This window comes from Scyliorhinus canicula, chromosome 15, assembly GCF_902713615.1.
Source record: "Scyliorhinus canicula chromosome 15, sScyCan1.1, whole genome shotgun sequence".
In the NCBI taxonomy this organism is placed as follows: Eukaryota; Metazoa; Chordata; class Chondrichthyes; order Carcharhiniformes; family Scyliorhinidae; genus Scyliorhinus; species Scyliorhinus canicula.
This window is the reverse complement of record NC_052160.1, coordinates 26,130,639-26,147,678: the sequence shown is the minus strand read 5'-3', so window position 1 is coordinate 26,147,678 and position 17,040 is coordinate 26,130,639. Positions and strand designations below refer to the sequence as shown.

The following is a 17,040-nucleotide window of genomic DNA, read 5'->3' as shown; positions in this document are numbered from 1 at the left end:
TTCGCCCAGAGGGTGGTGGGAGTCTGGAACCCGCTACCTGAAAGGGTGGTAAAGGCAGAGTAACATTCAGTATTTTGGTGTGCACTTGCCATGCCAAGACAAGGATATGGACAGTTAGGTGGTTGTTTTTGACTGACGCCTTTTCTGTGCTGTAGACGTCCATGACTCAAGTCTCTGTAAATGGGGCTTTACCAAGGTAAAAGTGCTACCCACTGAGACACGACTGACATTCAAGAATTACTTTGCGATACCCGAACAGTTTAAAATAATACAGAAGGTGGAAAGTAATCACACACAGGGTGAGATTCTCTGGCTTCTCTGCGGCACTCCATTGGATCGAGAGAGTGGGCAGAATGGTGGCACAGTGGTTAGCACTGCTGCATCACAGCTCCAGGGACCCGGATTCAATTCCGGCCTTGGGTGACTCTGGAGTTTGTACTTTCACCCGGTGTCTGCGTGGGTTTCCTTCGGGTGCTCTGGTTTCCTCTCAGTCCACAGATGTGCGGGCTAGGTGGATTGGCAATGCTAAATTGCCATTTAGTACCCCAAAATAGGTTAGATGGGGTTATTGGGATGGCGTGGATTTAAGTAGGGTGCTTGTTCCAAGGGCCGGTGCAGACTCGAAGGGCCAAATGGCCTCCTTCTGCACTGTCGGGATTCTATGAGATGGGATCTTCTGGTTCCGCCACTTGGTCAGAGGCCACAATCACTGAGTACCCCAAGTCGACCACCCCACCAGCAGCGTCTTGTCCACCACAAAATCGATCAGGGAGTACATCCTGTGCGCATGGGAGAAGAACGAAAACTCCACAGGTCCACCCCCTGATACGCTCCGTAAACCCCTTCAGTTTGTTCACCACCGCCGGCACCCTCCCCGGCAGCGAGTTCAACCGGTCCAAACCTGGTTCAATGACCGTGTTAAAGCTTCCCCCCCCCCACCGGATCAACCGGTGTTAGTTCAGGTCCGGAATCTTCCCCAGCACCCACCTTATGAACTCAAAATCGTCCCAGTTTGGGCCATAGACATTCACCAAGACCACTGGCATCCCTCCAGCTTTCCACTCACCATCACAAACCTACCTCCCGAATCTGCCACGATGTTCCCCACCTCAAACGCCACCTGCTTGTTTATCAGTTTTGCCCCTCCCCATCCTGTGCGTGACTTCATATCTAATCCTGAATGAAATACTTACCCTACCCACCCTTTCCTTAGCCAAGGTGGTCCAGTCCCCAACCTTCAAGTGCGTTTCTTGCAAAAAGGCTATGTCCGCCTTCAAGCTCCTTTGATGCGCGAACACGAGCGACCGTTTGACTGGACCATTTAGCCCTTTCATGTTCCATGTGAACAGCCTGATCAGGGGGGCACCATGCCCCCCCCCCCCCCCCCCCCCCCCAAATCAATCATGTCCCTTCTTGGGCCAGCGTCCAAGCTATGTCACGTGACGTTCCCGGCCCATCCTCGGATGTCCACCACCTCCTTTCTTGCTACGCCAAAACAGCCACACCTTTCACTCCAGTAAACATGATTGAATTTACAGCACATAAATAGGCCATTCAGTCCACCTGGCCTACACTGGTGTTTATGCTCCACTCGAGCCTTGTACACCCTACTTCATATCTTCAATCCTTCTATCCCTTTCTTCCTCGTATATGTATCTAGTCCCCCTAAAATGAAACACTGGAGGGTGGGGAAGGATGTTAAACTCTGGGTTTACTTTGGATTCTGCGTCACAGGCCAATAATTAAACATACGCAGCACCTACTATTTTTTTTAAATATAAATTTAGATTAGCCAATTATTTTTTCTAATTAAGGGGCAATTTTAGCGTGGCCAATCCACCTACTCTGCACATTTTTGGGTTGTGGGGGCGAAACCCACGCAGACATGGGGAGAATGTGCAAACTCCACACGGACAGTGACCAAGAGCCGGGATCGAACCTGGGACCTCAGCGCCGTGAGGCGGTTGTGCTAACCACTAGGCCACCGCGCAGCACCTACTATTGACAGAGCCTGCCTTGATTAGGTTTACAATCATTCAGCAGTTTAATATTTAACCAACATGGGAAGGAGAAATCAAAACATGCAATTGTCTTGCAGCTTTGGGAACAAAGGTCTGGACTATTTGCCTCTTTACTTCCACTTTCTACTGCTTGCTCACCATTAACACCCAACATCAAAAACTCCTTAATCACTTCACAGTGACTTTTTAAAATGGAGGTCTAAAATGAAAGTGTGAGGCTCACTCAATGCAGGTAAACATAAGTTCCACATAGATTACTGAAAATTTACCATCATTCAGTGACCGAGGAAAGTAAACCAGTCACAACAATCAAAAAACACTCACTCCGTTTTCATCTTGCAACTTTACCAACAAACACACGGAAAAGTTAACGTTCACACAATTTATGCATGTGAACATAGACTGAGATTACAGGCCACACATGGTGCTTCAGTTGCTTAATCATTATTCACTGATCCGAAATGCAAATGACCACATCCGGATTCCCAATTAGCTCACATCTTGGATAACACTGCATTAAATCAAGTCAGAGGAGCTGGAAATTCATTTGCATTGTTCAAAATAATTATGTAGAAACATAGTCGACACAAGTCAAAATGTAAAATCAGAAAATATATTTATCTTTTCATTAAAGGACAGGTACAGAAAGACTTTCTCATTTAAAAATCACATGAAAATAACAGTTTCTGTTCACTCAAAATAATTTTACTACTTGACAATTTTTCGACAAACAGGAGCAACGTAAGTTCCAGTTACCAAGCACAAGGATCTGAAGATGTGATTAACGATTTAACTCTGTCCAATGCTCTTCCTATCCTGCCCTCTTTTCCTTCCTCATAAATTGAGAATTGCAGCACACAACATAAAGCAACCACCTGTTAGAAAACCTGTGAATTCTGATAGCTTAGTGAGTTAGTAGAGCAGAGACCGGGGAAGGCGTCAGGTTCAATCTCTGGTCCCTGCTGAGGTAACTGATGTTAGCTAAGGGAAGGAACTAGGGACCAGTAATTGACCTGTGAGTTCAGACAATGAGCAGGATGGGGAAAGGGACTCCAGCGATATCGGATCAGCGATATGGAGCTTGGAGGCAGTTACCTGGTTTAAATATCCATCTGCCAAATTAATGGTTACTTTGGATCCAGAGAAAAAGAGGCAAAGGCAACTAGCAGGACAAAGAAGCAGGAATGAATGTACCATTTAAAAAATAATCAAAGCAATAAACATGCAGCTCTTCATAGGAAAAGGAGACATTTGCCAGGCTATGGGAAACAGGAAAACAGTTCTAAGAGCTGGCACAAACACAATGGGCTGAATGGCCTCTGTTGTGCTGCATCACTCAATCTCACTTCACTTTATAGATGGAAGAGTGCAAAGGTAATGATCCTGTTCTCAAGGACACTGCTAAATGTAATCTTTTCCAACAAAAACAACAATCCCTTTTCAAAACTGACACCTAAAAGCCATTGGAATAGAAATTAAAATGAGAACAGGTTCAGGAGTGTTCCGCTATTCTGATACAGTTTTGAGTGTGTTCAGTATTGGGACAAATGCAATGTCACTCTGTGTGGAAGTTCATCTGCTTTATGCTGGCTATATTTACCATCACCCAAGCAAATGTGAAAGCACATCTCACTCTATTTAAACAAAGTGCAACAATAGCTTCTCCTCCAGTATCACCGGTCCTGCATTAAATCCCTAGGACCCAATTTAATTTCTTGTCAGTGAAGAACTTTAGGCTGATTAATACCCCTCAGGAATATAGAATTTACAACACAAAGAGGCCATTCAGCCAAACCAGTCTACACTAGTGTTTATGGTCCACATGGGCCATACTGATGTCAGTACAATGACATCTTGATGCTGTTCAAGTGAGACCATTCTGGAGCTACCATATTGGAATCTTAATTGCAATGTCCCAGGATATTTTTGGTGTCACAAGCAAACTGCAAGAGATAGGTAGGATGATACCAGGCATTACACAAGCAAACATACAAGTGCTGCTCATGTTTTCTCATGACACAAAGGAAATGTCACTTTTAATCAAGTGTCAAGGCTGTTTTTGGCTGAGACAGACTCCAATTGATAGCTGCTACCCCAGAAATGGAAATTGAAAGGTTGCTTTTTCCACATTGGGACTAAGGCACATCAGTGGCATAACAGAGTGTTTGACGTGGAAGATGCTACGGGTCAGTCTCAGAATAAGGGGTTGGCATTTAGGACTGAGATGATCAGAAATTTCTTCACTCAAAGAGTTGTGAGTTTTTGGAATTCCCTACCCCAGAGCATGTTCAGAGATCACAAACATATTCAAGACGGAGACCAGTTGAGTTTTAGGTACAAAGGGAATCAAGAGATATGGGGAGCAAAAGTGGAATTGAGGTAAAAGATCAACCATGATCATACTGAATGGATCAAAAGGCTCAAGGGACTAAATGGTCTAACTCCAGTTCTTATTCTCTGATAGAAAGCACCTGAAAAGAGAACGTGCCCCATTCACCAGCATTCATACTTCTCATGTTATAAGCTCAAAAATTCAACACTTTGCAAGGTTAGGCACAGAGCCGGTGAACTAAATGGCCACTCTGTCCTTTAAAGGTTAGTAGTAGGAAAACGGAGTGTGGATGAGGGATGGGAGTAGATTTTAAGTTCAGGACGTTCTCGCTGTGTATCATGTTTATGACTATTTTATATTAGTAAGCTTTTGGCCAAAAATGTACATCATAGGACAGTTAAACATGGAACACTGCATTTAAAAAAAACACTTTTTTAACAAAAGAAACTATCACTAATTCATACTGCAAGTATGGTCTAGTATAGTAGATCTCAAAGCTAGTGAGACAGGCTTGTGACCAGTGATGATAAGGACACGGGGAGTATCATCACCACCAGTCAAATAATGGCAAAAATACAAAACCAAGTGATTGCAGAGCCAAGGTGGGTAAATGAAGTTGAGATACAGATCAGCCATGATCTGATTAAATGGTGGAACAAGCCAGAGGGGATGAATGGCCTCCTCGTGTTCTAAACATCATGCCCCAAAACATTAATTATTGTTGGGGTCTCAACACAGGAAGTAAGGAACCTGGAAAGTCAATGGGTTAATGAAATATTGATGTAAATGAGATTTGAATCTACATTAAGCTCAGGAAAGGCCACTAATAACTATTGAAAACAAGTGATTAAAGGAAGAGCTGCATCCTCAGAATATTCCAAGGCAGATAATATTCAATAAATTACATTTCCCCCCCCCCCACCTCCCCCGAAGTGTAGTTACTGTTGTTATGTAGTTAAACACTGCAATTCAGTTAGTGCATCTTTTCCCTGATGGATGAGTTTGTGATAAAATATTTTACCTGCTTATTCAGAGGTGAGATTTTACACAGAGATCATTAGAACCAAAATTGTCAAGAGATATTGGGTGTGGTTTCAGAAGCAGTTTGCTGTTGGTACATGTGTACCCTCTGCTCTACACATAGAGGCAGGCACTAACTATTCTGCACCAAGAAAACGCAGGCCTTTGTAGAACCCGGATTTCTATTACTTTAGTCAGCCAAGACCTGCGGAGATGATAGGAGGTTATGGCTTCTGCACCAACAATATCTAAAAGCATGGTGAAATACCCTTGGGTAACCTTTTCCTTATATGAAAAAATACATTAATTAATGCATCGAGTTACAAATTCTGGTACAAAAATAGTGAGAAACCATTTCTCGTATCTTTTCTGGCATACCCTGGTTTTTGCTCACCCGATTATTCCACAGAGGGGGTTTATTTTACAACCAAGAAGCTTGTTCTCGGAGGCTCAAACTAAAATATGTCGCCAGAAAAATATGCCACTTGCAGTTTAACCAGGGCTTTGCTGGTGGACATGATGAGCTGCTTTGTGGGGTAGAGGGGCAATTAGCCCTGAAGAACCAGGGGGTATCCAAAGGGGAGCATATGTTGACCAAATATCAAGATGAGATGGTGCAGAGCTAAACACACACTGGGCTGTCAACTGGGTAATTGGGGAGTAAGTTAAGTTACTTTTCCACAGCTCATACTGGTCCAGTCTCCTGTCCAGTAGATACTTGAGCAGCTATGGAGAGAAAAGCCCATTTCTAAATGTCTTGTCAAAATACGTGGGCACAAGCTGCTCATTCAGTTCTTCAACCATTAAAGCTGATTGCTTCTCCTCCCCGCACCTCTACCCAAATCCCAAATATAGCTGTGGGTAAAATCCCACTAGATGGCAAATCAACACTCGCTCCCCCCCACCCTGTTGAGCACCACCTCTAGGACACCGCCCTCTTCTTGCTGACCACCTATCTCCTGCTATTTCTGCCTGGCCAATGCTTTGTAGATGCCGAGTCCCAAGAAGGCAACAATGGTTGCTCCAAATGTGATTCGTAGCCAGAAGGATGTGATGCTGAGTTCTGTCTCGTTCAGGTCACTGCAGAAGAAGTAAGAGAGAGAGATAAACGTCAGTAAGGAGAAATGGGAGAGTGCTGTGGTCCCAGTTATGGCAATACAAAGGGACCAAGGTTACAGCATGTGAATGCACACAACGGGACGTGATCATCACATGATAATCATCAATGCAAATACATGTTTCCTAGGGTGGGGGTGTTGCTTTCAGACATTGAGATGTTGTCCAACTCACGGAAAGATCTGTGGGAGAACCTGCTTACGGACTGCAACATGAGCCCTGCACAATGTCCCTCAGCACCCCTCTCCAAAGCAGAGCTGCTACAAAGCAGATAGCGGCACTATTTACACTGTAGCTGCAAGGTGGCAGATGGTCGTGCAGACAACTCACTTGGTGCTGTAACCATCTACACTGGTGTTGACCAAAACCTGGCTGTGTGGATTCTCAAAATCCTAGTGACACATTCAAGCTCAGGAACCCTGTGAGTTTTGAATCCCAAAGTGACACAGCATTATGAGGTTTATAAAAGTACACAAGTTGACCACTTCTTCCAACTAAATAGGTCAGGGAGGGCCGGGGTCATAATCTCAAGTTATTTAAGTCAGAGGAAGGTTAGAGTTTCAGGAAGTGGTTCTTTTCCCAGAGAATAGTGGATTTCTGGAAAAGGCTGGCAGCTCGCATGGTGGATGTGGAATTCCCTCAAGCAAGAGCTGTTTCTGGTGTGGGAGGTGACGTTGTACAAGAAGCGGGTACTTTAATCAGGGCCAACGATCGAACTTATTCATCTCTAACACATACTCAACCTTCCCCAACACTTCTCGAAACCCAACTACATCTGTCCTCACCCTGCACTCTGGCATAACCAGGAATACCCCATTTCCCCAGCTCCCATTTTTACCTGGAACACTAATACCCTCCCAACTCGTTTCATCTACATATCAATACCGTGCCAACCAAACCCTCCACCAGAGAGAAATCAGAGCTCACAGCACCAAGTGAACAAAAAAAAGTGTCCTCACTCCTCAGAACAATCCTCTGGTAAAACTGGGAATATTGCAGAATACTCACGGGAACGCTGCAGCAAGTGCAAGCCGGGAGTAGATCTGTGAGTGTGCTGCTTCGTCACTGTTGCAGCTGAAATGAAACGGGGCCGGGAGTCTATGTTTGTAGCAGAATTCTACAGGCGTGATCCCATGTTCCTGCTTTTGTTCCGGTAAATCAGCCTTTGATGCGACAAAGATGCAGGGTATTCTGCTCTCCATGTAGTGTTCCTACGTGGACACAAATCATATAGCTACTGTGGTTACAAGAGCAGCTCAGAGGCTGACAATACTGCAGTGAGTAACTTACCTCATGAATCCATAAAGCCTGTCCACCATGTCCAAGGTATATGTCAGGAGTGTGATGGAATACTCTCCTCCTGTCTAAATGAGTGTGGTTTCAACAACACTCAAGAAGCTCAATGCCATCCAGGACGAAGCGGCCACCTGAAACATTTGCTCTTTGGCAGCAGCATGAACTGTTGACAAGATGCAGTGCAGCAATTCGCCAAGAGTTCTTTTGCAGCATATTCCAAACCCATGACCTCTGTTGCCTTGAAGGCCAAGTGCAGTCGACACATGGGAACATCACCACATGCAAACCCCTATCCGAGTCATACACAATCTTGACAGATTGTCACTGTCGAAATCCTGGAACTCCCACCTTAACTACACAGTATGTATATCTACACCACATAGACTGTTGCGATTCAACGTGGAGGGCTCACCACCACCTTCCCAAGGCCAACTAGAGATGGGTAATAAATGTTGGCCTTGCCAGTAAGAATGAATAATTTATGTTTTTAAATTGCTGCCATAGCTTTATACTTCACCTGGGATTGGAGGAACCTGTATGGGGCGCCAACTTTTCTTTCTGTTGGAAGTTCATGGAAAGGAAAATTGGAAAGGGTCTGTAATGAGCAGAAACCCCAACATCAGCTCCCCGCCCTGGAACATCCAGTCAAAAGTTCCACTGGTGATATGAATTAATCCCATTTATGGGCATCTGTATAACAGTCCATCGTTCATACACCATCAGTACAAGCAATGCATGGCATTTTAACCATTTCTATTAGTTGTCAAAGTGGAGGTAAAGAAGAACTTTAATTTGTATAGCACCTTTCACAACCTCAGGACATCCTAAAGTGCTTCACAGCCAATTGAGTGCGACTACCTGAAGTGCAAACACTGTTATAATGTAGAACAAAACGCAGGCAATTTGCACACAGCAAGGTACCAGAAACAGAAATTATGATAGTGACCAAATAACTGGCTTTTAGATGTATTCTGATGGATAAATATTGGTCCAGGACAACAGGGAGAACTCGTCTGCTCCACTTCAAATCAGTCTCATGAGTTCTTTCACATCTATTTAAGGGGGCTTTTAGGACCTCAGTTTAATGTATTGGGATGCCCTGAGAGCAATAATAAAATTCAGTATAAATCCAAGACTTTTCATCCTCATCCTCATTCCTAGGTCTGCGAAGCCCAACTTCCTGCAGTGCTCGTGATACAACGGAGGCATTAAATATTCCTCAAGCTCGAACCAGTTCCCGGTCTGTTATTTATGTCAATCAGACAGCAGCTCACCTTGTAAATACTGGCACAGTAGTTGAAGGATTTGGCATCAGTGATATCATACATCAAACAGGCTACATCACAGGCGGCACTGGAGGCTTTCAGGAACTCAGTATCAACATCCACCTCATGAAGCTAGGGCACAGGGAAGCACAAATGAGTATCTCATAGAATCATAGAATTTACAGTGCAGAAGAAGGCCATTCGGCCCATCAAGTCTGAACCAGTCCTTGGAAAGAGCACCCTACCCAATCCCATACCTCCACCCTATCCCCACACCTCCACCATATCCCCCATATCCCCATCTAAGCTTTTTTGGACACTAAGGGCAATTTAGCATAGCTAATCCACCTAACCTGAACATCTTTGGACTGTGGGAGGAAACAGGAGCACCCGGAGGAAACCCACGCAGACACAGAGAGAACGTGCAGACTCCGCACAGATGGTGACCCAAGCTGGGAATCGAACCTAGAGCTGTGAAGCAACTGTGATAACTACTGTGCTGCAATCTCATTATATCATTATATTGCAGCAAGAAATACAATCAGAAATAGATAGAGATGGGACAGGGGATACATGAAGACACAGAGAAAGACACACACTTGCCGGGAGGGTGGGCGCACACACCTGCCGGGAGGGTGGGCGCACACACCTGCCGGGAGGTTGCGCGCACACACCTGCCGGGAGGGTGGGCGCACACACCTGCCGGGAGGGTGGGCGCACACACCTGCCGGGAGGTTGCGCGCACACACTTGCCGGGAGGGTGGGCGCACACACCTGCCGGGAGGTTGCGCGCACACACTTGCCGGGAGGGTGGGCGCACACACTTGCCGGGAGGGTGGGCGCACACACCTGCCGGGAGGTTGCGCGCACACACCTGCCGGGAGGGTGGGCGCACACACCTGCCGGGAGGGTGGGCGCACACACCTGCCGGGAGGGTGGGCGCACACACTTGCCGGGAGGGTGGGCGCACACACCTGCCGGGAGGTTGCGCGCGCACACACTTGCCGGGAGGGTGGGCGCACACACCTGCCGGGAGGTTGCGCGCACACACCTGCCGGGAGGTTGCGCGCACACACCTGCCGGGAGGGTGCGCGCACACACCTGCCGGGAGGGCGCGCGCACACACCTGCCGGGAGGGTGCGCGCACACACCTGCCGGGAGGGTGCGCGCACACACCTGCCGGGAGGGCGCGCGCACACACCTGCCGGGAGGGCGCGCGCACACACCTGCCGGGAGGGTGCGCGCACACACCTGCCGGGAGGATGCGCGCACACATATGCCTGGAGGGTACGTGCACACACATGCCTGGAGGGTGCGCGCACACAGATGCCGGGAGGGTACGCGCACACACCTGCCGGAGTGGTGTGTGCACACACATGCCTGGAGGGTGCGTGCACACACATGCCTGGAGGGTGCGCGCACACAGATGCCGGGAGGGTGCGCGCACACACCTGCCGGGAGGGTGCGCGCACATACCTGCCGGAATGGTGCGTGCACACACATGCCGGGAGGGTGCATGCATGCATTTGCCGGGAGGGTGCATGCACGCATATGCCGGGAGGATGCGTGCACACACATGTCGGGAGGGTGCATACAGAGACATGCAGGGAATGACAAAAGTGAGTACACACAAACATCGGATTAATACACACCCTCCCACACAACATACCCAACACCAGAGTTTGTGAAAGCAGTGTGGTGCAGTAGCATATTAACATCTATTTAGAATTTTTCAATGATGCCGCTAATGGCAGTAATTGTACTGGAATTTATTGCTGCATTGAGATTAATCCTTCATCGCTTGTTTTGCTCACTATTAAATACTTGTCTTGGCTGTTGACTTGCACAGTGTTGATTGTGAAGTCAGAGACATCTCTGCCCATCTCACTCTGCATCTGAAACAAAAGGACAAAGAGCTTGTAAATAAGCAGAGAACATTGAGCTTTGTTACAGTCTGAACTTCTGATTTGTTTGGCATTGCAGGATGTAATGTGTGTAATTACTTGTTTGTTCTTGGGCTGCGGGCAACACCAGCCAAGTTGCATTTAGTGCCAATTTCAGTTGCCTTGATGGGCGTTCTTAAACCACTGCAATCTGTGAGGTGATGCTGTTCATGACGATATTAGGTAGGAAATTCCAGGGTTATGACCCAGCGCTAATGAAAGAACACGTGATCCATACCTTCATTTATATAGTGCCTTTGACAAAGTAAACATCCCAAGCCATTTCACAGGGGCATGCTTAAACAGAATTTCACACCAATCCACACAAACGGAGATATTAGAACAGGTAACCAAAAGCTTGATCAAGGAGATAAGTTTTCCGGAGCATCTTAAATGCGGAGAGTTTAGGGAGGGAATTTCAAAGATTTTGGGCCCAGGCAACTGGTGGGGTGACTTAAATTTTGGAAGCTTTTGAGGCCAGAATTGGAGGAGCACAGATATCTCAGAAGGTTGTAGGGCCTGAGAAGCCGACTGAGAGAGGGAGAGGTGAGGTAATGGAGGATTTTGAAAATAGGGATACGAGTCAGAAAGAGCAGGCAGGCTTTGGGAAAACATTTCTCAGTGGAAGCAACTCCACAAGCATGAGTTAATACCGCAAGCATGCCATGCAACTAAGGGAGTAAAAGGGCAAGTTCAATCGTGATTGATGTTTAATGGGAGGGGTATTATCCCTACCTTCAAACTCCGCCCCAGGAAGGCTTGTAGGAATGCCGTTTTCCCAGTGCCCTTCAGTCCGATTACTTTGCACAGAAATACATTCCTCTGAGTCTGTCCTTTTTCCAGATCCAGCTTCTTACTCCGAGTGACTGAAACAGTATAATTTTAAGATAAAAAATGTCAGCCTTTTGGTGTGACAACAGGTAGTGAAATGTGTGTGACCACTCCAGCAACACTGAGCTTGGGAATTAGCCATAAGCATTATACAGGAGGAAGATTCCACTCCCGAAGGTATCGGTGTGACAAGAATTAGTCCCATAGGTCCTCCCAAGGGACCATTCCTCATGTGAGCCCAATGAATGCTGTGGACTATTCCACTGTAGAGCGCATCAGTGTTCTCCTATAGAAAGGGGAGGAGGTAATTGTTCTTCTCAAGGGCAATTAAGGCTTGGCAATAAATGTTGGCCGATCCAGCAATGGCCACATCCCCTGGATACTGTTCCACTATTCAGTTAGATCATGGCTCGTCTGTACTGTGCCCCCATCTGCCCGCCCTGGGATTTGTAACCTTATTATACTTTGCCTAATAAAATTTCAGTTTGAAATTTTTAATTGAACACCCAACCTCAACAACTAATTTTGTGGGACATGGGAGGAAAAATACAGGGAGAAAGAGATCCAGTTTCTACTGTCCTTTGTGTGTAGAAACATTATCCCTAGCTTTAAAATTTCTTAAACACCTCAATAAAATCACCCTTTAATCTTCTATACTCAAGGCACATTCACATGGGATAACAGAGACCTGGCTGATTTTTCTCCAGCCATTCAGCCCAGTGTTGCTCCTTACCTGTGATGGCTGCAGTTTGGGATTCTTGCTCCATGATGGTGGTGTATCCCAGGTATCCAAAATACTCGATGCAGCGATGAACATCCAGGTAAGCTGTGAACCTACCGATGAGAAATCAAAGGGGAGTGAGCTGTTTCTCAGTTATTGCAGAGTCCAGGCCAGGTGGCAAACATTAACCATTTCAACAGGGTCTGCATTCAGAGGCAATTGATTTAAGTTACTTGCAATTCCAGAAATAATGCCTTCAAAATTGAAATATTAAAGTGAGGGAGGGGAATTTTCACACAGCGAGTTTTTCAGATCTGGAATGCAATGACGGAAAAGGCAGTGGAAGAAGATTTAATAAGAACTTTTAAAATTAAATATCTGGAAAGTAGGAATTTTCAGGGCTATGGGGAAATAGCAGGGGAGTGGGGTCAATTGGATTGCTCTTTCGAAGAGCCATAACAAACGGTCTCCTTCAGAGACACAAGGGATCACATGTAACATGGACCAGTAGCTGAAATGTATTTAACTCCAAGGCATGTTTATTCAATTCACAGACAGTTTCTGAAACATCAGGCCTCTTCATTAGTGTTACGCCTTGGATTTCCTTTCCTTCCTTTCATTCGCAGTACCTTGCAAGAATTCTAAAATATGATTACACCCCCCCCCCCCCCCCCAAACTGTATTGTCAGTGGGATTGAGGATGAGTGGCTGAGTGAGAGGGTGGAGGGGATGGGCCGGCTGAGTGGGGGGGATGGGCCGGCTGAGTGGGAGGGTGGGGAGGATGGGCCGGCTGAGTGGGAGGGTGGGGGGGATGGGCCGGCTGAGTGGGAGGGTGGGGGGGATGGGCCGGCTGAGTGGGAGGGTTGGGGGGATGGGCTGGCTGAGTGGGAGGGTGGGTGATGAGGTGGCAGAGTAGGTGGGTGGGAGATGGGGATGCTGAGTGGGAGGGTGGGGGATGCTGAGTGGGAGGGTGGGGGATGGAGCAGCTATGTGGGAGGGTGAGGGACGGGCTGGATGTGTGGGGGGTGGGGGTTGGGCTGGCTGAGTGGGGAGGTGGGGGTTGGGCTGGCTGAGTGGGAGGGTAGGCTGGCTGAGTGGGAGGGTGGGCTGGCTGTGGGAGAGTGGGCTGGCTGTGGGAGAGTGGGAGGGTGGGGGGTGGGCTGGCTGAGTGGGGAGGTGGGGGTTGGGCTGGCTGAGTGGGGGGTTGGGCTGGCTGAGTGGGAGGGTGGGCTGGCTGAGTGGGAGAGTGGGCTGGCTGAGTGGGAGGGTGGGCTGGCTGTGGGAGAGTGGGCTGGCTGTGGGAGAGTGGGAGGGTGGGGGGTGGGCTGGCTGAGTGGGGAGGTGGGGGTTGGGCTGGCTGAGTGGGGGGTTGGGCTGGCTGAGTGGGAGGGTGGGCTGGCTGAGTGGGAGGGTGGGCTGGCTGAGTGGGAGGGTGGGCTGGCTGAGTGGGAGAGTGGGCTGGTTGAGTGGGCGGGTGGGGGGTGGGCTGGCTGAGTGGGAAGGTGGGGGGTGGGCTGAGTGGGAGGGTGGGGTGGGCTGAGTGGGAGGGTGGGGTGGGCTGAGTGGGAGGGTGGGGTGGGCTGAGTGGGAGGGGGGGTGGGCTGAGTAGGAGGGGGGTGGGCTGAGTGTGAGGGGGGGTGGGCTGAGTGGGAAGGGGGGTGGGCTGAGTGGGAAGGGGGGTGGGCTGAGTGGTAGGGGGGGTGGGCTGGCTGAGTGGGAGGGTGGGGGGTGGGCTGAGTGGGAGGTGGGCTGAGTGGGAGGGTGGGGGGTGGGCTGAGTGGGAGGGTGGCGGGGGGGCTGAGTGGGAGGGTGGGCTGAGTGGGAGGGTGGGGGGTGGGCTGAGTGGGAGGGTGGGGGGTGGGCTGAGTGGGAGGGTGGGGGGTGGGCTGAGTGGGAGGGTGGGGGTGGGCGGAGTGGGAGGGTGGGGGTGGGCTGAGTGGGAGGGTGGGGGTGGGCTGAGTGGGAGGGTGGGGGTTGGCTGAGTGGGAGGGTGGGCTGAGTGGGAGGGGGGGGGGGTGGGCTGAGTGGGAGGGTGGGGGGGTGGGCTGAGTGGGAGGGTGGGGGGGTGGGCTGAGTGGGAGGGGGGGGGGTGGGCTGAGTGGGAGGGTGGGGGGGTGGGCTGAGTGGGAGGGTGGGGGGTGGGCTGAGTGTGAGGGTGGGGGGTGGGCTGAGTGGGAAGGTGGGCTGTGTGGGAGGGTGGGGGGTGGGCTGGCTGAGTGGGAGGGTGGGCTGAGTGGGAGGGTGGGGGGTGGGCTGAGTGGGAGGGTGGGGGGTGGGCTGGCTGAGTGGGAGGGTGGGCTGAGTCGGAGGGTGGGGGGTGGGCTGGCTGAGTAGGAGGGTGGGGGTTGGGCTGAGTGGGAGGTGGGCTGGCTGAGTGGGGAGGTGGGGGGTGGGCTGGCTGAGTGGGGAGGTGGGGGGTGGGCTGGCTGAGTGGGGAGTTGGGGGGTGGGCTGGCTGAGTGGGGAGGTGGGGGGTGGGCTGGCTGAGTGGGGAGGTGGGGGGTGGGCTGGCTGAGTGGGGAGGTGGGGGGTGGGCTGGCTGAGTGGGGAGGTGGGGGGTGGGCTGGCTGAGTGGGGGTGGTCTGGCTGAGTGGGAGGGTGGGTGTGGGCTGGCTGAGTGGGTGGGTGGGGGTGGGCTGGCTGAGTGGGTGGGTGGGGGTGGGCTGGCTGAGTGGGAGGGTGGGGGTGGGCAGGCTGAGTGGGGAGGTGGGGGGATGGGCAGGCTGAGTGGGAGGGTGGGGGATGGGCTGAGTGGGAGGGTGGGCTGGCTGAGTGGGGGGGTGGGCTGGCTGAGTGGGAGGGTGGGCTGGCTGAGTGGGGGGGGTAGGCTGGCTGAGTGGGGGGGTGGGCTGGCTGAGTGGGGGGGGGGTGGGCTGGCTGAGTGGGGGGGGTGGGCTGGCTGAGTGGGGGGGTGGGCTGGCTGAGTGGGGGGGTTGGGCTGGCTGAGTGGGGGGGGTTGGGCTGGCTGAGTGGGGGGGGTGGGCTGGCTGAGTGGGGGGGGTGGGCTGGCTGAGTGGGAGGGTGGGCTGGCTGAGTGGGGGTGGGCTGGCTGAGTGGGGGTGGGCTGGCTGAGTGGGAGGGTGGGGGGGTGGGCTGGCTGAGTGGGAGGGTGGGGGGGTGGGCTGGCTGAGTGGGAGGGTGGGGGGTGGGCTGGCTGAGTGGGAGGGTGGGGGGATGGGCTGGCTGAGTGGGAGGGTGGGGGGATGGGCTGGCTGAGTGGGAGGGTGTGGGATGGGCTGGCTGAGTGGGAGTGTGGGGGATGGGCTGGCTGAGTGGGAGGGTGGGGGATGGGTTGGCTGAGTGGGAGATGGGCTGAGTGGGAGATGGGCTGAGTGGGAGGGTGGGCGGGCTGAGTGGGAGGGTGGGGGATGGGTTGGCTGAGTGGGAGATGGGCTGAGTGGGAGGGTGGGCGGGCTGAGTGGGAGGGTGGGCGGGCTGAGTGGGAGGGTGGGCGGGCTGAGTGGGAGGGTGGGCGCCTGAGTGGGAGGGTGGGCGGGCTGAGTTGGAGGGTGGGCGGGCTGAGTTGGAGGGTGGGAGGGCTGAGTTGGAGGATGGGAGGGCTGAGTTGGAGGATGGGAGGGCTGAGTTGGAGGGTGGGCGGGCTGAGTTGGAGGGTGGGAGGGCTGAGTTGGAGGATGGGAGGGCTGAGTTGGAGGATGGGAGGGCTGAGTTGGAGGGTGGGAGGGCTGAGTTGGAGGGTGGGAGGGCTGAGTTGGAGGATGGGAGGGCTGAGTTGGAGGGTGGGAGGGCTGAGTTGGAGGGTGGGCGGGTTGAGTGGGAGGGTGGGGGATGGGCTGAGTGGGATAGTGGGGGATGGGCTGGCTGAGTGGGAGGGTGGGGGATGGGCTGGCTGAGTGGGAGGGTGGGGGATGGGTTGGCTGAGTGGGAGATGGGCTGAGTGGGAGGGTGGGCGGGCTGAGTGGGAGGGTGGGCGGGCTGAGTTGGAGGGTGGGCGGGCTGAGTTGGAGGGTGGGCGGGCTGAGTTGGAGGGTGGGAGGGCTGAGTTGGAGGGTGGGAGGGCTGAGTTGGAGGGTGGGAGGGCTGAGTTGGAGGGTGGGAGGGCTGAGTGGGAGGGTGGGCGGGTTGAGTGGGAGGGTGGGGGATGGGCGGGTTGAGTGGGAGGGTGGGTGCCTGAGTGGAAGGGTGAGGGATGGGATGGCTGAAGTGGGAGGATGAGGGATGGGGGTGACTGGATGTTGGGCGGATGAGGGGTTGAGAATGGGAGGTGGAGGAAGGGCTAACTGGGTGATGAGTGTGACGGGGGGTGGGGGATCATTGAGTGGTGGGGTGACTGGGGAAGCAATGATGAGGTAGGAGCAGTGAAATGGGCTCCAACAATCCTGCCCCCTTTCATTAACAGAATAAGATCACATGGCTACAATCAAATCCCTTTTCTCAACAAAAATGCAATCCATTATCTCTTGAACACAACTACGCTTAAATATTTTATATTTATACAGCACCATTTATGATGTCAAACTCCCCAAAGTCTATCC

General features: G+C 51.3%; 1 protein-coding gene across 4 annotated transcripts in view; it reads right to left on the bottom strand.

Annotated features, from left to right (window-relative positions):
- Positions 1-2,615: 2,615 nt before the first annotated feature.
- rhot2 (ras homolog family member T2) overlaps positions 2,616-17,040 on the bottom strand; it is a 64,300-nt gene continuing 49,875 nt past the window's right edge. For all 4 annotated transcript variants that reach the window (XM_038819677.1, XM_038819680.1, XM_038819679.1 and 1 more), the window contains 6 exons: positions 12,558-12,658; positions 11,729-11,859; positions 10,865-10,945; positions 9,060-9,182; positions 7,498-7,700; positions 2,616-6,453 (listed from right to left, as the gene is read on the bottom strand). In XM_038819677.1, coding sequence (XP_038675605.1) covers positions 6,336-6,453; positions 7,498-7,700; positions 9,060-9,182; positions 10,865-10,945; positions 11,729-11,859; positions 12,558-12,658 — 757 coding nt within the window. In that variant the 3' untranslated portion in view covers positions 2,616-6,335. The remainder of the gene's footprint in view (positions 6,454-7,497; positions 7,701-9,059; positions 9,183-10,864; positions 10,946-11,728; positions 11,860-12,557; positions 12,659-17,040) is intronic.